The 22,501-nt window shown below is 47.9% G+C and overlaps 1 protein-coding gene and 1 long non-coding RNA gene across 3 annotated transcripts; both read left to right on the forward strand.

Annotated features, from left to right (window-relative positions):
• The first annotated feature begins 4,489 nt into the window (after window positions 1-4,489).
• On the forward strand, window positions 4,490-22,304 carry palm3 (paralemmin 3). 2 transcript variants are annotated; one of them, XM_084685807.1, is made up of 9 exons: window positions 4,490-4,733; window positions 4,813-4,929; window positions 14,786-14,837; window positions 15,445-15,525; window positions 17,669-17,796; window positions 18,000-18,072; window positions 19,211-19,241; window positions 19,710-19,796; window positions 20,269-22,304. In XM_084685807.1, the coding sequence occupies exons 3-9, from the start codon at window positions 14,793-14,795 to the stop codon at window positions 21,246-21,248; spliced, it is 1,425 nt and encodes a 474-aa protein (XP_084541933.1). In that variant the 5' UTR covers window positions 4,490-4,733; window positions 4,813-4,929; window positions 14,786-14,792; the 3' UTR covers window positions 21,249-22,304. The 2 variants fall into 2 exon arrangements, with proteins under 2 accessions (XP_084541933.1, XP_084541934.1); XM_084685808.1 differs by lacking the exon at window positions 4,813-4,929.
• On the forward strand, window positions 11,393-12,344 carry LOC146237773 (uncharacterized). The gene is made up of 2 exons (XR_014740659.1): window positions 11,393-11,556; window positions 11,790-12,344. It is a non-coding gene; the product is annotated as an uncharacterized LOC146237773 (long non-coding RNA).
• Window positions 22,305-22,501: the final 197 nt, after the last annotated feature.

The raw sequence follows: 22,501 nt of genomic DNA on the forward strand, positions 1-22,501 counted from the left end.
AGCTCAGCTTGGGGGAATCAGGAGAAAAAGAGGATGTCAGGAAGAAGAAAGAGAGAAACAATCCCAAACGCAGCTCAACTGGTTGACCCCCAAGAGAGAAAAAGACTGGCGCTTGACGTGATAGGAGCGTGCCAACAGTGTGCAATGCCCACTGGGCATTCAGAGGGCTATGAGCTTTGTTCACTTGAACGCTTTGCTGCTTTCCGGATGTCTGAGAAACATCTGAGGCACATTGTTCCAACTCTGCAAGAACGGCAGTTTGGGTTGAAACTGAGTTTTCTGTTTTAATTCAAACAAACTTCTGGTGAGTATGTGAACCTGTATTTTTTGGGGGAGAACAACTTGCTTTCTCTCAAGATTGATTTCCCTCAAGATCTTTTAAAGCCTATACATGGAAGAGGAAAACAACATGTGCGCTCTCTGTCTCTTTCTCTCTCTCTCTCTCTCTCTCTCTCTCTCTCTCTCTCTCTCTCTCTCCCTAACTCCCTCACTCCCTCTCTCCCTCTGTCTGTCCGTCTCACACACGCATACACCATATATCTGCCCATTCTGTAAAAAGGCAGCTGTTGCTTGATTTTTGGACACATTTAATGGGCTTCCCATGTGTACACTTGCATTGCAAAGCTTGCTTAGACGTGAATAATTACACACATCAGAGAAGATACAGCTTCTGTGTTTAAATCCATCCATTATTAAGACTCTCATCCTCTTGCTCTTACACTGCAACAGTTCTCTGTGGGTCCATTAACCAAGTTTTTATGTGTGTAGTGTGTATAATCCTACACACACACACACACACACACACACACACACACATTCACACCTATGAAGGCACGGACACACACATGTACACACATATAACAGCCACGTGCATGCGCACCAACACAAACCAGGAAGATCGAGCAAGAGTGAAAGCCCCGCTCTTGTAAGCACTGTCCGTCTCATCACTATGTGTGGAATCCGGAAGCTTCTAATACCTCCTGCATCTCCCAGACAGCATGAAACCCTTCCTGACACATTCTCTCATAGCCTTCCCCTCTCTCTCAACCGCCCACTCGCACACACACACACATTTTCACACTCACACACACACACACACATACACACACACACTGCTGACATGCCACTTTCTACTCCCCCTTGCCAATCCACCCGTCAATCCCACAAGTGTTTGACACACAGGTACTTGCGTTAGTGTGAGAGCGTGTGTGTATACCCCAGCAAGGACAGATCCGCTGCACTGCTACAAGACAGGTTCCACAATGTGGGTCAGAGAGGCAAGAGCTGAGAGATCTCTCTTCCCATGCACTCATCCCTCGATCCCCCCTTACTTTTTCTCTTTCTCTTTCACACACACACGCACACACACACACACACGCACGCACACACACACATCCACTCACACAGCTTGACGGACAAAACAATAATTGATAGGAACTTCATTGAAACCACAATCCCTACGTCCATCATGGGGTGACATCCCCTTACGCGGGCACACAATTACCAAACAGAAAGAGAAGAAAAACCATAAAAGGAATGAAATCGAAGGTCTTACCTCAAATTCAGTACGGACAACTGGTGATGCTACAGATGTGCCATCGTCTACCCTGAGAATGCGGTTGTAGAGTGTGTGAACGTGCGTGCGTGCATGCGTGTGTGTGAGGGAAAGTGCCTTCAGATGCTCCAGCACACTCCCATTCTGTGTCTTGTCCCTCTTGTGTCCGGTTGCTCACTCTCTCTCTCCAGTCCGAGCCGCCCGCCCAGTGCTTCTGCTGCTCTCCCGGGCGTGCGGGCACAGAGAGACAGAGAGCGAGACAGAGAGAGAGACAGAGAGACAGAGAGAGAGAGAGAGTGGATAAAAGAGTGAGCGTAGCGCAGCCAGTCAGCCTCTATCCACACTGCATGGGAAACGCGCTAGATCACCAAGCTAATCGGCTAATCGGCACTGCCTGTGCACCGGGGCTAATTAACGAAGTGTCGGATTCCGCAAGCTTCAAGGGATGCTCAGTGTCTCCGTTGAGGACGCAGAGAGGGAGAGTTACGAGGAGCAAGAGAGAATAAGAGAGAGAGGAAGAGGGAGGAGAGTGGGAAGAAGGAATGAGAGCACGAGACAGCGGGAGCGGAGAAAGTGAGCGGAGTAGAGTGAGGGAGGGAGAGAGAGAGAGAGAGAGAGAGAGAGAGAGAGAGAGAGAGAGAGAGAGAGAGAGAGAGAGAGAGAGAGAGAGAGAGAGAAGAAGGAAGGAGGGATCGTGGATGTGTGTCAGAGGAAGAGGAACAACAGTGGCTGAAAGCTCGGCACAGCGCTCTCCAGCTGGAAACCAGTTTCATACATGAGAGCACAAAGCCTGTGTGCGTGTGTGTGTGAAATAGTGAGACAGCTTGGGCTCAGGTGAACAGTGAGTTCTGCCAATCTGCCCTAGCCATGCAGACGCAAATTTTTGTGACAGAGGGTTAATGACGCATCGCCAAGCGGAAAAGTGGAGCATGACAGACACTGGTGTAGCACCCTATGTGGGTCAGGGCCCCATTGGTACCGGCCACTGTCAGCTTCAGCTTAGGTGTGTGTCTGTGTGTACCTGTATGTACAGTACAGAATGTGTAAAGTATGTTTTGTGTGTATACAGTGCAGTATGTCTGGGTTGAATTGGAGATGGTTTGCCTATCCTTGCATGCGTTTGAGTGAGAGTGTGTGTACACGTGTGCATGTGTCCGTCCTTCCTTGCCAATTAAGGTACACGGAGCCTCTGGCTTCAGTTGTGTGTTCACACGAGTGAGTGTGTGTGTAATTCCTCCAGCAACACAGGCGAGTGATAACTGGGAATGAATCTTCAGGGCACGTAACACGAGTATCCGATGCACGGAACCCGGTCTGCTGTAGCCTACTGCTTCAACAGCCCTGGTGGATTAATTTGCGTAATTTTACACAAACGTAAAGTTAGCCGTTAGCTTATAATGTTTTAGGCCTAATCATTTGGAAGCAGCATCAAATACATCATAGGGATGGTGCGTTCCCCCAAGGATTGCCTGTACTTATTCACCACTCAAACAAAGCATTTATCGTATGGCACATACCAAAAAAAAACGAGTCAATGAGGAAAACGTGGTCCTTGGGCTAACAAGTAGGTCATTTAAAGTAGGTAATTTCTGTGGTACGTGGTCGCGAGTGTTCATGTTATGGGTTATTGACCCACAGGGGAGGGGGGTTCCTCTGACTGATCGTTAAATCGCCAAGCGGATATGTTGTTCCCATGGAAACCAGGCAGCCATGGCAAGGATTGACGGCGTGTAGCTGAGCCAGACAAACACACATCGACTGTGTGAAGTCATTCAGCAAAATTACAAACATCTCACCAACTCAGAAAAAAAACAGGACAGAGAACACCTACACATTCCTAACTTTTTTGTCACAGTAATAACAAGCACTTGATCGATGCTTATGTGATCGTCCCGGATAAACACACACCAGTATGATATCACACATCAAAGCCATTCAGGAAGCTACGAGCAAGTGCATCGACAAAACGCCACCTGGCCTTGGTGAAAGTAGGGGAAACTGTGGCTATTAATAACCACCACACCACCTCCGGGGACAAATATGTAACGCTTCTCGTCACATTAGTTCATTGCTTTAGAGATGTGCATTTTTTTTACGGCTGAACATCCATTAGAGCAATAGCCTGTTTACCTGTCTAGACCTGGAAAATAACACGAGGGTTAAGTCGGCTTTCACAGTCATGCATATTATTAAGAGATTAGCCGAGAAGGAATTGGTGGAAGTCAAGTGCAAGGACAAAACAGGGACAGGAAGTGACCTCGGCAAGCTCGTATGCCGAGGTCATACTCCAAGTAGAGCACACAGAGGAGACACGCACAAAAACACACAAAAACACACACACACACAATATCACACCCAACTCACACTCACTCTCTTTCTCCCTCTCTTTAGTCAGACCTTCTCTCACAAAAATCCCCAAGATCAAGCACATACACACTCTCAGACAAACACTCCCTCCAAATGGTTCAGCTTATGGGAAGTGATGTGAGGGACTGTATGGCTGCCATGTCCATAGCTCCAGATCTGAGGGCTCCTACAGTTCTCCTTTCTTTGGGAGTCAGAAGTGGGCTGAATCCTTATGTGCTCATTTGAGTCCAATAACGAATGTAACAACGGAAGACTGCCAAGAATACTCTCTTAAAAACTCCTCTCGAGCAAATGCATGCCAACTGTAATTGATGGGGGCAATGATACTATCCACATCTCATAATTGATGTAAATATTTCTCTTTAGAGACTTGTAGCCTACTTTAGCAAAGTAATTCATAAGTAGGTCATCTAAACATGAAGCAAACAATGGTCCACATGCATAAAACACTTGCTGAATGAGTCTTTTCTCAATGGTCAACGGACTTGTTGCATGAGGCAAGGCCAGGTCCCTCTAGAGTCAGAATGCACGAACAACACAGGAAACTTGATGTCTGCAAAAGAGGGTTGGTCCCATAGCAAGTGTTACTGAGTGAGTGAGTGAGTCAGGTAAACTACACGGAGCCTCGGCAGCTGTAAATTTGGTACTTTAATCGAACGGGGAAATGTTGAACAGAAACCAAATATTTTAGCGTTGAATTTTTGGTAGTTTCCTCATCCCGTCGGTTGTGTTCATAAAAACCTGACCGAACTCGTCTTTTTTAACGGCTCCGTGTTTGAACTAATGTGACGAAGTTTGCATTTCAAGGGCGGTGAGTGTTCAGGTGTTCGTCTGCTATATAGTCTCGTGGCGCTGCCTAGGTTGATGTTTTCTGCCACTTCGTTTCACAGCGCAAAGAGGGACATTTTCTGGGACGTTAATTTTGATTTAGGACGGTGAACCGTCTAACGCCACACTATTTTCTTTTATTGAATTGGACCAACATTCAATTGGCTTTTCTAAGACAGGTAAGTGTCTGCAAAGTTTAAAGTTAAGCTTAAGCATTTTTGTTTTTTAAAGAATGTGTCACTTTTCACAAATATGACGTCCTTCTGTTGACACCTTTTGAGCATTTGCCAACTCATGGCAAAATGTGATACTCAACCTGGCGACAGCAATGCAAGCTGTCGGTTAGCTTGCGTGACCTCTGTAAAGCATTGTCAGAAACCCATGCCCAATTATTTAACCAGGACGTAAATGTTCACCCAAGTCGTAACCTGTATGGTGGGTGGTAGCATATTGCAATTTGTGGCGGAGAAGTGTTTGAGGGGTTGAAAAATAAACACTATTAGAAACTTTTATTTAGTCGTAGTCATGCACATCTTATATTTACACTCAAACATACAGTGGGCATGGTAGCCTATACAGAGCTGCAGCTGCCACCAAGAACTGCAATACTTCAAACCCACTTATGGCTGAGGTCAGAGCAGATTTAGCTTTGAGAAGCTTGGGGCTTTTGCAGAACTCATCGAAAAACCACAGAGAACTGCTTAGCACACAGAAACACACACACGTATGCATGCATGGTAGTTTTCACGGAGGAAGCACCACATGAGTTCACAACACTGCCCTTGAAAGCCTCTCAGAAACCTAAAGGGCATCAGAGACTAGGAGGGAATGCTCTTAAATACAGCCACAAACACATTTTGATTCCTGAAAAGTAGTTTATGTACACACTCTTTAGGATCCTAATCCAACGTTTATCTGAGACCAAACGAAGACCAAACTCTGTAGCAAATATCTCATCTGTGATTTGACTGCTTTGTCCCTCACAGTCGCCTGTGAAATGTATCATGGCATATTGTTAGAAAGAAGGGACGTCTTGTAATCATTTGCATGAAAGTTTGATATTGATATGCCTGTGCTGAAATCTATGTGAGCGAGTTGGGGAAAGGCACGAGAACTGATGACTTGTGCAGTTTTTGATTTTTATCTTGCACTTATCACAGATTCGAGTGTCAAACTGACAACACAAGGGGAAGACAAGAAAAAGGGAGAGAATGAGGGAGCTAGAGAGAAAAATGAAGGAGGGATGATATCTCTCACGGCTAGGTGATGGATGTGCATTCTGCTTGAGGGAAATTCCTCACTGTCACATTGCCCTAGAGCATGTTCGTTTCTCTCTCTCTCTCTCTCTCTCTCTCTCTCTCTCTCTCTCTCTCTCTCTCTCTCTCTCTCTCTCTCTCTCTCTCTCTCTCTCTCTCTCTCTCTCTCTCTCTCTCTCTCTCTCTCTCTCTCTCTCTCTCTCTCTCTCTCTCTCTCTCTCTCTCTCTCTCTCTCTCTCTCTCTCTCTCTCTCTCTCTCTCTCTCTCTCTCTCTCTCTCTCTCTCTCTCTCTCTCTCTCTCTCTCTCTCTCTCTCTCTCTCTCTCTCTCTCTCTCTCTCTCTCTCTCTCTCTCTCTCTCTCTCTCTCTCTCTCTCTCTCTCTCTCTCTCTCTCTCTCTCTCTCTCTCTCTCTCTCTCTCTCTCTCCCTCTGTACCCAGTCTCTCTTTCTGTTTTGGTTCGGTGGGAAACTGGCGACACATAACTGACATTCTCTTGATTTCGACTGCTGACATGCCTAATAGAGATGTAATTGTGCAATCCGTTTTTTTCCTCCGCAAGCTACGATTTAGTGCGTGTCGGTGTGTCTGTTACCCCTAATCCCCAGACCACGCCCAGGCCTCAAGGGGTTAAATCGGTCTCGCAGTAGATAAACGGTGTCTCCTAGGTGTTTTCCACTGAATATTTGCGTTATGAGTTTTTACAGGATGCCAGTGTGAAACGCAGATGCTACCGCGGACACGGTGAGTGTGTTTGTGTCTAACACTGGCTGGATGATAGAATTACACATGGAAAGCCTGCCAGGGAAATGGAAGAAATAAAAGTGTCTTGTCTTGTCATACACCTTGTCTACAACAAAGAATATCACAGAGGTATAAATCAAAATGACCATATAAGACACATAAATAATGGATTATTGGTGTGAAAGTAATGGCCTGGAGAGAGAGAGTGTAAACAAGGAAATAGGCCTGTTTACTCAACCCCTCAGCATATATTTCCATTCAACCCAGGTCGTGCCAAGGAAGCTATTGCCTGGAAATGAGCGTTGTCTGCCATAAATCAACGTTGTAACAATGTTGATCTAACCTTAGGTGTCTTTGTTATCTAACAGCGATAGTGGTTCACGGGACGGCTCTTTACCTCTCGTGCAGACTGGAGCCTGCTTCATGAATGAGCTTCTGATCAATTGACATTCCCGTCTTCCTACTGGTTACCATGGTGCCAAAAGTTGCCATGGTACTTGGGGCCGCCATGGCGACTTGCTTCAGCCCACCCACCTCTGTCTCTGGTTGAGTTACTGCAGTAGTTCTTTACAAACAATTTCCACTCTGATCGCGCTGCCCAGAGCATACAAAGTGGATTAGACAGTTTGTCATGACACGACACAGGAGGTTGTTTGACTAGGATTCGCCCTGGGTAACCCTACATTGCTGCAAGGCGCACTCCTAATGCATGCAGCTAGTGTGAAGTACAAAATCGAAGTCATTTCTTTCAAGGATTGCAGTTTGTGTTTATCACTTTGTTTGTGTTATCAATTTGTATTCAACCATTCATCTTATGTCCATCCATTCCAAGGTTGAGTTTGAAACATTGCAGATATTGAGCCGGCATTGGACCACCCACAGCAGTAATTAACTTTTAATTTGCATCCACCTGCAGTTCACCATGGTTGAAACGTGACAAACCTTGGAATGAATGTCTGATAACCTTCACATACCGTTACAATCTTGCTCACCCCAGTTACTATTTGGCTTGGACAATTGATCCCAATGACCCTTGTAGGTTGAGTTTACGCCTAACTGTTGAGTCAGAACGACGTTAGCGTTGCTAAAGGGAGACTAAGGTATCCCATTAAGAACCACCTCACGATCCTGGTCCTACCCTGTTGATGTCATAGGTCTGTTGACCCAGTTCACACTGGGTCCCACAGTGATGCACCATGGGAACTATTGGTTCCCTATGACCTGGCCTGATTTAAAGGATCTTGAGACGAGTCAGGCAAATCCCACACGTATCTGTCCTGCAGACCAGTGACCGAGGTTGTCCGGTAGCTCTACAAGTTAGCATTGAGGATAACGTATGCTATACTTGTCAACATTGCAGCCTTTAAATAGAATCCCAAAGACAAACAGGGGTGTGCTTCAGTGTTTTATCTCATTGTTTCCTCTTCAGTGGGCTGGAATATGAGTGTTTGGACACTTTGATAATGAGGAATTGGGGAAGGTCAACATTAGAACATTAGTCTGTTGGAGCTGCAAGGTTACAAGGCATCTCTAGAGATAAGACCACCAAAGTGTTAGCGGTCTTGTATGCATCTTATCTTCTTTCCAATTTGGTTTTGAGTTTAGTTTGTAATTTGCTCCTGATAAATCATAATCGGCTATCTGTATGGAATTGTCAATCTGTATTATCTAAGTGACCTACAACAAAGGTCACCCAATGCTATCTTAGCTTTGTGTTAGCAGCATAGCTGCATGCTATCTTAGCTTTATGTTAGCAGCATAGCTGCATGCTATCTTAGCTTTATGTTAGCAGCATAGCTGCATGCTAGCTTAGCTCAGCGCTATACCCCAAAGCACACAAGCTCCTGGTCTTAACTCAGTGACAGCAGTGAAAATGAACCAAGACTGGATTACACCAGTCCTGCATTCCTCTCCAAACCTGTTTCAGACAGGCACACAAACACACTAATCCCTTACACAAACAGACACAGGGAAACCACTGAAGCAAGCCTTTACATGTCACACACATAGAGAAGCGGTTTAACTGCAGCACCCAGACAGTTAGAGTAGAGGTGACTCAGAAAAACTCATTAGAGAAAAGCCCAAAATAGTTTCTAGCCAAAGGAGGTCAATTGACAGAGAAATACAGTAGAATGTGTAGGTAAGGACTTGGTTCTTCCTTAGTGTCTTTGTGGACTGAAACTGATGTATTTTTTTTGTATTTCAATACTCAAACTAGCTGTCGACTCCAGGCAGTGACAAATGGTCTTACAGTTTGTTTATGTCAGTAGTAAAAAATGCCTGTGAAAGTCTCTTACAAAGACAATTTTTGAACTTTTGACAATTTCAAGTGCATTGGAAGTAATATTTGTGTGAGTGGGAGAGGGCTGTGTTGGTGACAGGATGTTTATGCCATGAGACAGCTCAAGGAGTCCTGTCAGGACTTGTCAGAACAGGTGTCTCAACCTGAGCCCCTTTCTTAAGATCTTCTTTCTTTGTCTCTCTGGCTTTGTCTTTCTCTTCCTCCAACATTCTTTTTCTGGCTGTTTTATTCTTTTTTACTCCCTCTTTTCTACCTGTTTGCCTGGTCTTTTCTCCAACAACACTCTTTCTCTCTCTGCATGCCAGTACTTTGACATCGGAATTGTCAGTGGATGTTACCTCATGAACTGTACTTGAACAAGCTCAAGATCTTGACCTTTGACCTCCCCCTTTCTTTCCTCCCATCCTGCATCTCTTACAAGCCCACACGCTAATGGAATTCCTCACACACTCTGGAATTCTGGAATTCCAGCTCATTGTTTAACACCAGTAAAAATATGAAAATGATCTGATCCTATAGACACACACCCACGCCACATGCAGGGGCGGATACACGTACGTTTCCTGAAGAGATAAAAGCCTCAGATCAGATCTGACGGCTCATGCAAGCAAATACTCGATACACTAGACAAACAGTCTGCTGATACCCCGACTGTGCCCTGCCCCCTCTTAGACCGTTTCCCAGCATAGATACAGTCGGCATCACAAGCTATGCTCGAATGGTTTAGCCCGCTTACTCCCCTTAGGAGTCTACATTGGTACAGGCCAAGTGCAGCCCCCAGGGGTGAGGGATCAGGTAAGCAGTTGGGGGGGTGGGGGTGGGGGGGGGAGTGGGGCTAACAGAAGGGTGCATGAACAAGGTGGGTAAAGTGTGTGTGTTAGAGCAGGTCCACCTCAGTATTCCATGACTGCACCAGGGGAGGAAATTGCGGGCAAAGCTGGGCGGAGGCTGAGAAGAGCCCGCCCCTGGTTGAACAGAGCCGCTATTGTGTGTGTGTGCGCGCGTGCGTGCGCGCGTGTGTTTTATGTGCATAGAGAGCACATTGATCTACCTCTTCATCTCCAGAATATAAAGAAAGAACATAGTCCGATTGGTATGGCCCCTGGCTGACCCTTTAATTATAGGACCTTATCATCAGCGTAACTTAAAAGCTGGAACTACAGTCTTAAGCTTGGGAGCATCAGCTGATATGTCTGCATTTTGACATATTGTTCAGTGTGTGTGTGTGTGTGTTTGTGTGTGTGTGTAAGTCTGTGTGTGTTTGTCATGTATAAATGTGGTAAGGTAGTGACCAATAAGTGTGGTTATAATGATGGGTGGTTCACTTAAAATAACCCTGCACACACTTCCTGTCTGTGAAACAGTGATGGTGGAATTATACGCACACACACACACACACACGTATGCACACACACACACACAAACACAGTGTTCATAGGATTGCTGTGTTTTTATTTCCTTGACCTGCACTGTCACTCAAAAGGGACTTGGCTGTGTGCTGTCGAACCACCAGCCAAACATCACAAATTCCTCTCCCACACGCGTGTGCTTGACACGCACTAAACACACACTTGTATACTGTATGTACGCACGTGCACTTTAACACGTACACACTTTGTCACCTACACGCACACACCCAACTCCCATCATATGTGTACACGCACATTCACCACTGTGCCTTTTGTCTAATTTTTGTATCTGTATCTAACCCAACAGCACAATCATCACTTATCGTTGACTGTGACCATTTTTGAGTAGAGCAAGTGAAAGTCAATGGCTGTAAAAGGAAGAAAAAAAAGAAGCACTTTACAAAGAATTGCTCCTCAAGGCTACAGCGATAACCTGTCCCAACTTCCTTTACACACTGAGCTCTTTCCAGGAGACCCTTTTTTTTACGATTGGTGGGATGCCAATTCCCGGTAACTGCTTCCTTATCAGCAGCCAATGACGACAACCTGGGGCATGTGAGGTCAGAGGCCAGGGTCGTTGTGATTGGCCGTCTGGCCTGCGAGCGTCTGGAGGACAGCGGAGTGTGCTCTCATCCTGTTCCCTGGTTGGTTGTGAACCTTGGGACACTGCCACTGTGTTGTACTGGGGGCTTCCTTTAGTCACTCTGACCTTCTCTGGTGTTGATGCAGTAAAGGCTTTTATGCAGATTGTCTTCCACACACACATCTACACACAAACATCCACTCTCTCTCCTCTCTCTCTCTCTCTCTCTCTCTCTCTCTCTCTCTCTCTCTCTCTCTCTCTCTCTCTCTCTCTCTCTCTCGCACTCACTCAGACACACACACACCATATAATTGCCCCCCTCCCCCCCCCGACTTCCAAGACTCATTCTAAAAGATCAGTCGCTATGACAACCAGCCCAAATCTGGACTCTGAAGTCAATTCATCGTCCAACTGAAGATGAAGCCTACTGCATCCCATTGGATGTGGCTACTCCAGGGTTCGCCTAACCTCTATGCGCAGCCGTTGCTTGTGGATGTCTCGTTTACAAACCACAGGTGAGGTCGTTGAGAAAAGAGCCGAGGTCAGCAAACAACCTTGGTGCCAGTCTGCCTTGTAATCTTCCATGTAAATGGCCCTTCAGTGGCCACTTCAGGTGCAAATGGACTAGCGAACGAGTGGTGTACGTGTGTGTGTGGGTGGGGCACTGCATGTTTGTCATGTGCAGTACACTGTCTGTATAAGTGATATGTATATTCAATGCGTGGGTGTGCGTTTCGTTGCGGAGAAGACGGAATCCGACTGGTCTCATCTGCCCGAGCGAAGACAAACGGAGCTGAAACAACCGGAGAGCTGTAAAGTCGCGTCGCCGTCGGCCATGGCGGGTTCACTGCGTCAGAGTGATTGGCACAGTGTCAGCCTGGAAGAAAACACCGGAAAGAGAAAGCCTTTAAGAGGCATTCTGATGTCCCTGTGTGGACCTAACCCCCTCCAGGTCTGAGGTCTTGGCTGTTTGTTGATTTGGACAGAAGACTTGATACTGGCGTGGGCTAAGCTTGGACATCCAGCACTGTCGAGCCATTGTGTGAATGTCTTTGAGAGTTTATTTGATTTTTGACTCACACTACACTGTTTCTGTAACTTTGGTGTTCTGTGTGAGAGCCTCATAATGACACTGTTTGTGTGTGTGTAAGCACAGCACACCTGCGCTTCTGATTAGTCATGTCCCTGGTGTGTGTTTGTTTTTATGGGACAGTCATTGGCAGCAGCTTTTCATCTCAAATATTTCCAAACTGTCATACATAATGAATCATGTTATATTATAAATCCCCCTCCCCTCACTCGATACCCCCTTGCTGGAATTCTTCCATCTGTTCTAACGCTAGGCTAGCACAAACCATACTGCCTGCAGGACTCCCCACAGGGCAAATATACATTCTTTCGCACCAAGGCGCTAGCAGTGTTTACTCTGAAGTCATGCCAACTGTTAGCTACCTAGAGCTAGCCACCGTGGGGCCATGGTGGGGGAGTAAGAGAAACACCATCGCCTAACTATGATGTGGGAAAGTACGTCCTGTCCCTACAGTACACACACACACACACACACACACACACACTTTGTCACATCATCCATTCCGCCCACGCACAAACACCTACGCAGAAAGTGCGCTTACAACTTACACACACACAGCCACTGCCTCGCTGAATCCTGTTCTCTCCTGTCCTCAGACGAGCGATGGCACCGTCTGTGAGCGAGTCCTCATGTGTAATTAGGAACTTGAACCAAACTGAGAAGCTCCCATGAAAATAAACTCGAGTGAGAGTGTAGGTTGTTAGTTGGGCAACGTGGCCTGCTGCGCGAGGGTCAAAGAGTGGTTGCCGTGGTGACAGACGTGGGGCGTGCATGGGGGGGGGGGGCGTCGAGGTCTCGGGTGTCCAGTGAAAGGGGGGGGCGGAACGTGAACACATGACTGGTCATAGTCCTAGACAACGCTGTCTGTTTCCCCAGACCGTAGATCTTTCTGTGTCATCCTCCTTCTTTTTGTGTCTCCCTTCCCCCTCTCCCCCCCTCTCTCTCCCCCCCCCTCCCCCCCCCTCTCTCTCTCTCTCTCCCCCTCTCTCTTTCTGACTCTCCCTCACGTTTGATTCCTCCCATCCCCCTCTTGTGTCGCTTACCTCCCTCCCCTTTTTTCCTTCATTCACTCCATTATCAGTATCTCCTGTGCATCATGTCTAATTATCGGGGGGTATGTGTGAGTATGTGTATCTTCGGGGACCTCTACAATGCTCCTGATCAAAGCTTGTTTGTTTATTTCCACCCTGCTATTTTGGGCCTCATCACTTCCAGCAAGCCAACTCCCCACAGAACCTTATAAGCTCTCATAACACCCTATTAACTGTGATTGCTCCATATTCTTAAGGATGGCCCTTATGAGCTACCATAGGCTCTGAGAAGCTACCTTACTCCCTTATAAACATTAAAAGATAAAAGACATCACCGTTCTTTATCAACTACCATAGTTCTCTCTAAGCTTCTATATCCCCTCAATAAGCTCCCATAGTTCCCTACAAGCTACCAGAGTTCTATATAGCCTAGCTCTCTATAAACTACTGTAGCTTTCCCAGTCCTTGGAAAGTACTTGAGCTCTACACTGGTCTCAGGTTGTAGAGGTCTTCACTTGCCAGAGATCTAAGAAGGTGCACTTTGTAGAACGACTTGGCTAGTAGGGAGGGGGTTGTTACAATGAGCAGTAGTCTTCCATATTCTTTCCCTCTTTCTTGGAGACTAGAATGTTATTTTCCTTCCGTTGCTGGCCTCTCCGTGGTCCACCTCTCAAGAGAAAAGGAAAACATCAGGTGCCTCTTTCTAGAAAGTTCCCCTCAGGGTCTAGGGAGACCCATGGATATAAAAGAGCTTTTGACTGTCTAGATCCTTTCCCTTAAATTGTTGCCTAACTGACAGGAAGGTCCTTTTAACTCATGGGGGGGAATGAACTTCAAGAGGAACTAGTGTTGAGGATAGATGTGGTGTTACTCTCCTAATGAACTGTCCCCAGTTCTAACCTGAATGTCAAACTTCAACTGACTAGGAGGTTCACTTGGTTTTTGTGTGAGACTGTTTCCCCATCTGTCCAATACGAAACGGCTCTGTCGAGTCGTTTGTTCGGAATGTCGCGTGTTTCACGCCCTCAGGGGTGTGCGCATACACGCGCACACACACACACAAGCAACTAGAGTCCCAAGTGTCAGCTATGAGGGTAAACAAATATTTCAGTTCTGTAATTTGTGTGGGGATGCCTGAGGAAGTGTCACAAGGGAAGCCAGCGAACAAATACGGCATCTAACCACAAAGGCAGAAATCTGTGTGTGAGTGGCTCGATTCTCTCTAAATTTGCCAGGTATTTTGTTCAGTACCCAAGGACGTGCTACGTAGCGTGTGATGTTGTTTTAGATGATTGGTTTTTGAGATATAAATGTAAATGCGTTGGCCACCATGTTCAGCTGCACCAAGCTATGGAGCACTCCAGTACGATGTATCCTTCCTCGCGGAACGGATACTTTCCGAGGCCCGTTCCGTTTGTCAGTAACCAAAGTATTTCATTCAAGCTGGCACTGCGCTCGTGAAATGAAAAAGTCATTTGATGGGACTGTTGGGGGGTGAAAGCACTAAGAAACATTGACGTTTAACGGCCAACTGCGCGCAGATGAATCTTGACTTGTAGCTGTGTGACCTCTCAAGATGACCTCCTCGCCTCTGACCTTTAACCTTTGTCGCTTTTGTCACAGGCCGAGGATGGATGAGACGGACAAGTACCAGCAGAGGCTGCAGGCGATCGCTGTAAGTTTAACGACACGCACACGCGCACACACCATGAAAAGTAAGCTCGGCGCCCTGTCCTGTCTATGGCTGCTGAATAATTTACCCAGGGTGCAGTGTGGTGAGCAGCCAGGGCCTCACTCAGCCCAGTAAAACGACACCGCTCCGTTCCCATGGAGACTGGTGACTCAGGACCTAGCATGGCGCAGCTCCTCGTGTCCATGGCGATATTGCCCTGTGGCAGGTGTGTGACCAGGTGTTCCTTTCCCTCTTGCCCTCTCTCTTGTCTCTCTCCTTATCTCTCTCTCTCTCTCTCTCTCTCTCTCTCTCTCTCTCTCTCTCTCTCCCTCTCTCTCTCTCTCTCTCTCTCTCTCTCTCTCTCTCTCTCTCTCTCTCTCTCTCTCTCTCTCTCTCTCTCTCTCTCTCTCTCTCTCTCTCTCTCTCTCTCTCTCTCTCTCTCTCTCTCTCTCTCTCCTTATATCTCTCTCTCTCTCTCTCTCTCTCTCTCTCTCTCTCTCTCTCTCTCTCTCTCTCTCTCTCTCTCTCTCTCTCTCTCTCTCTCTCTCTCTCTCTCTCTCTCTCTCTCTCACCCTCTCTCTTTCTTTCTCTCTTTCTTTCTGGCTCTCAGGAGAAGCGACGTCTGCAAGAGGAGCAGGAGAGGGCTAAGAGGGAGATGGAGGAAGAAAAACTGAGGCTGCAGCAACTCAAGGTCTGACCTACACACACACACACACACACCAACACACGCGTGTGCACACGCGCGCGCGCCCGTTACATAAACTCCCTCACTCAAGTCTCGATCACACGTCGAAGTGAAGAATGTCTAGAACATTCACACGTTCTCTGTTGCCCAAATGAACTCAAGTCTGTCAATCGTAAAAGGCCGCTGAGGAGCCAGGAGGTAACTTGCATGCCAAGTAAGACAAAACAACCCTTCGTTTAGAAGAGAACTCTCACACACAAACACGCACACACACACACACACGCACACACACTCACACCCTTCCTGAATCTGTCAGTGCCTCTGGCAGGGTTGAAGGCGGGCCTTCCTGAGCCGAGATCAGTTTTATGTGTGTGTTTACGTGCGTGCCCCCGCACTGGACTGAGCTATTGTTCACGCTCACTTCCCAGCCTGGCCTTCCCGCCTTCCTCCTCTACCTTGTTACTGTGGCCCAGGGCACATTCCTGGAGAGAGGGAAAGAGGGAGAATGTGTGCGCGCGAGCGTGCGTGCGCATTCCCCCCGTCGACTTTGTGTGTTTTTACCCACGCTTGGTGTACAGCGAGTGACTGTGCGTGTGACCCATCTCGCACCTAGTGCACACATCCGTTCTCCCTCTCTCCCCCCCCCCCCTGCAGATAATGTGCAAATAAACACTTTCAGATGCGCTCTGCTCAAGGCCAACCCACTGTACATGCTACATACCACAGATTCCATACTGAGCAAACCAGCGCCAACCGCTAGCCGCTAACGTGAAGAAGGAAAACAACAAACTCCCTCTCCCCTAAAACGCCTCCATCTTCCCATCTCTCTCCACCAGCCGTGGACAATTCCCGCTCTGTCTGCCTCTCGGAATGTTTACCTCCGTCTCTCTCGCTGCCTTTCACCGACTCGCTCTAAACTTCCTGGGAGGTCAAGAGAAGTATACTTGTCCATATAAACTCTTTCTGTCTCCGCGCTGGCTGACGTGCTACACCGCCAGAGCTGAGAGGCTTTTCGAGCCCACAGTCAACGCGAGCTTAATTAGACAAGCTTTTAATGAGGCCAGAGCAGTGTCTCTTGTTGACGTCTCTTATAGGTGTCGGTCGGCTGCTGTCTGAGGGGGTGCTCTGAGCGCACTTGACAGATCTTTCTCTGCCCCCGTTTCCCTGAGGTTTCCCTCTGCGGCACGCGCGCACAAACACGAGGACACACGGCTGTGTGATACTTGTCGTCCGGCGTGGGTAGGGGTGGATTTCGATGTGCTGAGTGAACCGCGGGGCTGCACCAGGAAGAAAGTGCTCGCTGCAGACTTCCTGTCGGGGCGGGCTCATCAACTCCAGCTGGGGGGGCGGGGGTGGAGGGGGGAGATGGGAGATAAAGGGAGACAAAGGGAGAGAGATGTTAAGTGGGAGAAGGTGCAGAGGAAGGGGAGACAGGTGGTGAAATACTCAGAGACAGAGAGAGAGACAGAGAGAGAGAAAGAGACAGAGAGAGAGAAAGAGACAGAGAGAAAGAGACAGAGAGAGAGAGAGAGACAGAGAGAGAGAGACAGAGAGAGAGAGACAGAGAGAGAGAGACAGAGACAGAGAGACAGAGAGAGAGAGACAGAGAGAGAGAGACAGAGAGAGAGAGACAGAGAGAGAGAGACAGAGAGAGAGACAGAGAGAGAGACAGAGAGAGAGAGAGAGAGAGACAGAGACAGGAGAGAGAGACAGAGACAGGAGAGAGAGACAGAGACAGGAGAGAGCCTGGGCTGAAGGGGATTGAAGGGTTTTCATTGAAAGTGCCCGCGTGGGAGGATGAGTCCCCTGTTAGCCCTGGGTAGGATAAAGTGATATTTAAAGGTGTATGGGGTTTGTGAAGAGCGAAGAAACAAAGGGCAACAGTTGTGTTTGCTGATTGGACGGGGAGCCGAAAAGGTCACGCCCCCCCGCTGGCACATAATAAAATGTGAGATTGCGCACACATCTGTCATTACCGCCGTTTGTCTGCCTCGGCCCCCCTGCGCTCTTCTAAGGGTTGTGACTCATGACTTGATGATTCACATTCCCTTTGTTTTGCGTTCACCATCTATGTCTCTCTCTCCCTCTCTCTTTCTCCCTATTTCTCCTTCTATATCAATTCATCCATTCTTCCTTCCCCCACCTCCAGAGGAAGTCTCTCAGGGACCAGTGGCTGATGGAGGGACCCCCCCAGTCCCCCGCCTGCCCAGACAGCCAGGCCCCCCTCTCCCCCCTCTGGGGCTCCCAGGCCAAGGAGATAGAGCAACGCATAGACAAGTAGGAACAAACACACACACACACACACACACACAAACACACACACACACACAAACACATACACACACACTGTCTGCCTCACATGACAGAATTGTCCTCATACTTACTTATTTGTGTTTGCGTACATAGACCAGAGACACAGTGATACTCCAGATTAATTGTAATAATCGATCAGAATATGTGCTTGCATTTGTGTGTGTCAGGTTGCAGACAGAGAGTCAGCGGCTGGCAGAGAAGGAAGAGAAGATCAAGGAGCAGATGGAGGATGGCCAAACGGTGTGTGAGACCCCCCCCCCCACACACACACACACACACACATACAGAGGAGTCGCAGCACAAGTGCAACAAGCAGTTCCATCATGTTCCATTAAGCTAATTTCTCCCACAAGTCTTGGTCATGAATAATGTATTATATCTCCTTAATGTAGCTTTGATCTAGCCTCTCTCCTTCAAATGGAGGGAAGTTTGCTCAAAAGAATCCTGCGAGCCGTTCACCAAAACAATGTGCATCACCTCACATACTTATTGTTCAACCTTGAGGCGGCCGTGAATGTTTACCTTTAGAATGGCATTGGGAGCCTTTTGATTTCTCTCCTAAACAAGGACAAATCCTTTTCGCGGCTGGCGCGTGATATTCCTTAGTTTTTCTTCACAGTACCCTTGTTTTTGGAGGCTGTTGTTACATAACATTACATACATTCAGTCATTTAGCAGATGCTCTTATCCAGAGCGACTTGCAGTCGCCCGAGGCAAGTAGGGTGAAGTGCCTTGCCCAGGGACACAACGTGATTCGGCACAGCCGGAAATCGAACCGGCTGTGCCGAATGATTAATAGCCCTACTCCCTAACTGCTCAGCCTTCTGAACCATCTGTAGTTAGTGCCACTTTATAGGCACACGCTAGGTATCTTTCCATATTTGGTTCTAAATACTAAATACGGAGCTGTTGCCGACAGCGGTGCAATTGAATGGATCAGTTGTCTTTGTCATGAACTGAGGTGTGTTTGATTTGTCTCCCAGCTGGCTCTTATAGGACTAGTCCGTTGTTTTGGCTGCAGTGGATGACCCAAGTCAGGTGCACCTATTCATTGACAGTTTCAGCAGATGGCCACGGTCAGCCTCCAGGTGTTGTGGCTTCAGCTCACCTGCGCCACCTTGTGGGCTGTAGAAAAGTCTTGACGCAAGTCGACGTAACCTCAAGTCTTTCTCATCCTTCTCATGTGAACTGCTCTGTGAATCATTTTCTATATGTACAAGAAAACTACAACATATCACTATTCTTAAAATAACTCCTTGGAATGGGTATGGACTTGGTATGGAACCAGACTGAGGAACTCTGGGAATGTGGGAGGAGTTTGTTGTGTCTGGGTGCAGTTCAGTCTAACCCCTCCCCTTTCTGTCCCCTCCTCCAATAGGAAGCAGCGGGTGTAGCGGAGTGCGTTGCAGGTGGGTGCCACCTGTCCTTCCTTAGTAACGAGGGTTGTCGGCTGGCTTCGACCACCTGTTGGCAACAGCTGCCTCCCAGCAGTGCTGCATTAAGTTAATGGTTACATCTGTGTGTGTGTTGGCGTTATTAGTTTGACTCTTTGATCGGGGCCGTCTGTGTTCTACTGGGTAAATGTACTTTCTGTGATTTTCCGTTGTAGGCATGGTTGACAATGTGTTCTCCACTTGCCCCTGACTTGAGAATGATCTCTCTTTTTTACATGCTGTTTATCTTTCTTTCTCTCTCTCTCTCTCTCTCTCTCTCTCTCTCTCTCTCTCTCTCTCGTTCTGTCTCTTTCATACTCCTCCTCTCTCACTACATACAGTATTTCAGTTTGGGAAGGTCTTGTGGTACAAAGTCTTATTATGGGGAAGTCTTGAGGTAGTCCCTATTTGAATGTGTTCTCTCTCTGCTGCCACGCTACACAGAGGCAGTCCAGGTGACGGTTGTGGAGAACGGGCAGGTGCAAGGCGAGGCAGCCTCAGACGAGGCAGCGTCAGACGAGGCAGCGCCAGGTGAGCAAACAGACATGTGCCCCACCTCATTTCAGTATTCGTGTTCCCTCTGCAGTACTCCCCAAAGAACCGTTGATTATTGGTGTCGTGTTCTCTGTGCACAAGACACTGTGTACGTGACGTCCCATTAGCACTTGAAAGGAGAGCAGCAGGCTCCGCCCACGCGTCACTGAAGGTTCATGCACGCTCTGGTGAATATTCATACCTGCTAATTAGACGGTGTGCATATGCATTTATGCTAATGGTCGAAGGGTCCATACTTGAACATGAATTGCTTCTTTGGAGGGCAAAGAGTGCAGGAGACGAGGTAAGGTGAAGCTATATATGAGGTCATAGCTGAGGTCATCGAGACTCACGTTTGTATCTTAAGAGAGCCGTCAGTCGAGCCTTTAAAAAAAATATATATTCTTGCTGTCAAGATTTTTAAAACCATAATATACAGTAATATAGCTGTTACCATTACTGTTATCAGTGTTGAAGGTGGCGGAGGAGGGCGTGGTTAAGAATCCAGGCCCGCTACTGGAGGGAGCGCCTGCCTTGACCAATGGCAGAGGGGAGGGGGAGGGCCAAGCAGCCCTCGACCCCTCGGGCGAGGAGGGGAGTCCCAGCACCAGTGTTCTGGTCGCCAACGGTGCAGACGGCGCCGTCGCCATGACGTTCCTGGGCTACTCGGAGGCGGAGCCTGAACAGGATCCTCTGAATGGTGGGGAGGAGGACGAGGGGATAATCATGACGCGGGCGGAACGAGTGATCGTTACGGACGAGAGCGACGAGGCGGCAGAGGGCCTTTCGCCCCCCGGCGGGGCGCCGCAGACCAGCTCCCAGTCCGCAGAGGAAGACCCTAGAGAGACCGAGGCGGTGGAACCTGAGTCTGTTCCGGAACCTTCCGCAGAGCGAGAGAGAGAAGAGAAGGAAGGGGGGACGGAAGAAGGAGGGACTACTGCAGAGGCAGAAACGAATGAGGCGGCCGACGGAGAAGTCGAAACGGGTGGAGAGGGAGAGGTGAAAGAAGAAGTGCAGAAAGCGATGGACGCGGCCGCACCTGAGCCGCAGTCCCCCGCCAACGCCCTAGATGGCGCTGTGGCTGACATTCCTGTCTACTCCGATACCCAGCCTGCTCTCGCCCCCACCTCCAGCCCTGATGCCGAGGAAGTGGCTGCCAAGACGGAAGGAGAGAACCGGGGGGACCAGGGGGGAGAGGCAGTCCCAGCTACCCAGGCTGAGGTCACCCTCACTGGGCAGGAGTTCGAGGAGGTGTCCCTTGCAGAGGCCCGGACTGAGGCTGGGTCTGTGGAGCAGGAGCCCCTGCTGTCTGCCTCCAAGGCCCCCCAGACCCAGGCAGGGGCCCAGGCGGCGATGGCGTCCCCTCCAGAGACTCTTGCCTTGAGCAGGGGGGCGCAGGAAGGGGAATCCCCGAAACGCAAAACCTGCCAGTGTTGCTCTGTGATGTAAATCTGATTTCTGTCTGTCCCTCGTTCTCTTTCTTTCTCCCTCCCTCTCCAGTCTCTTTATCACGCTCTCTTTTACTTTCACTTTACATTCTTTCACTCTGTCTCCCTTCCTTTCACCTCACCTTTTTAAACCCGTGCAAATTGTTTGTTTCCCTTTCTCGACCTTCCTCCACCCCTCCTCTAACCCTTTTTGTGTTATTAAAACCCCGCGAGAAAAAGACTGCATCTCTAACACTGTGAAGGGTGGAGGAAGGGAGGAGTACTAATGTGCCTTCGAAGTTCCACACCCAAAACTCCAGCTTCACCCCTGCCCTCAGAAACCTGTCCTGCCACCACCCCCCCCCCCTCCACACACACACACACACACAAACCCTACACGGCATTTTACCAGGCCGCTTGCAATACTGTTTTCCTCTGAGAAAGAGTGACCAAAGATATATGTGGCCTTCTTACTGTACACGCGAAATGTCTTGAACTGGCTTCTGTTCTCATATACTTTCCTAATTCCAAAAATTGGATCTAATGGAATGCTATACATGTGAACTTGTCTGTCAACAGGTTCCCAAGTTACTATGATACGGGCGGCTTCAGTTTAATGTTAATCGAGGTGTTTAGTTGTATTGTTTTGATATGAATTGATGTAGGTCCATGCACTAAACATTTTAATCCAATTGTTCTGCTCATTCTGTGGCGAAAAGTACCATGGTGGACATAACCAAGGAAGAAATGCCTGTTTTCTGTTTGGATGTTTTTTTTTTTAGCCTTTTGCCCAACTTGAATAATAGCAACCATTCGACCAAATTGCGTTTTGTCCATCCTAACTTTAAAGATTACATTTATTTTTTAACAGCTGATGGCTCGATTCAAGTTGTGTTCTTTTATCAAATGTATTTTTCCCATAGTTTTAAGGATATGCACAGGTCTTTTGAGATTGATGTGGGCATGTATGTATATAGCCATCATGAATTTGGGGGGAAGGGAGGGGGGATTGTATAGAAGGTATTTTTCAAATGTGTTGACATGAGTCATATGGTTTAATGATTAAACTGGAACCTTATTTGCTGTTGTACGAATGTTCTTTTGAGCTGAAAAGGACACTACAGTATTACCACACTCACTGCCCCAACAGTAAACCAAATCTATACTTTCCCTGACATACTTTTGCTTCTGAAACCTCGACAGCCACAATGCGTTAAAAAGCTCAGGTAAGTCAAGTCAAATCCCTTGACTCACCCTCTCTCGTTATGTTGAATC

Source organism: Hypomesus nipponensis, chromosome 21 (genome assembly GCF_054491055.1).
Source record: "Hypomesus nipponensis isolate SF chromosome 21, ASM5449105v1, whole genome shotgun sequence".
NCBI lineage: Eukaryota > Metazoa > Chordata > Actinopteri > Osmeriformes > Osmeridae > Hypomesus > Hypomesus nipponensis.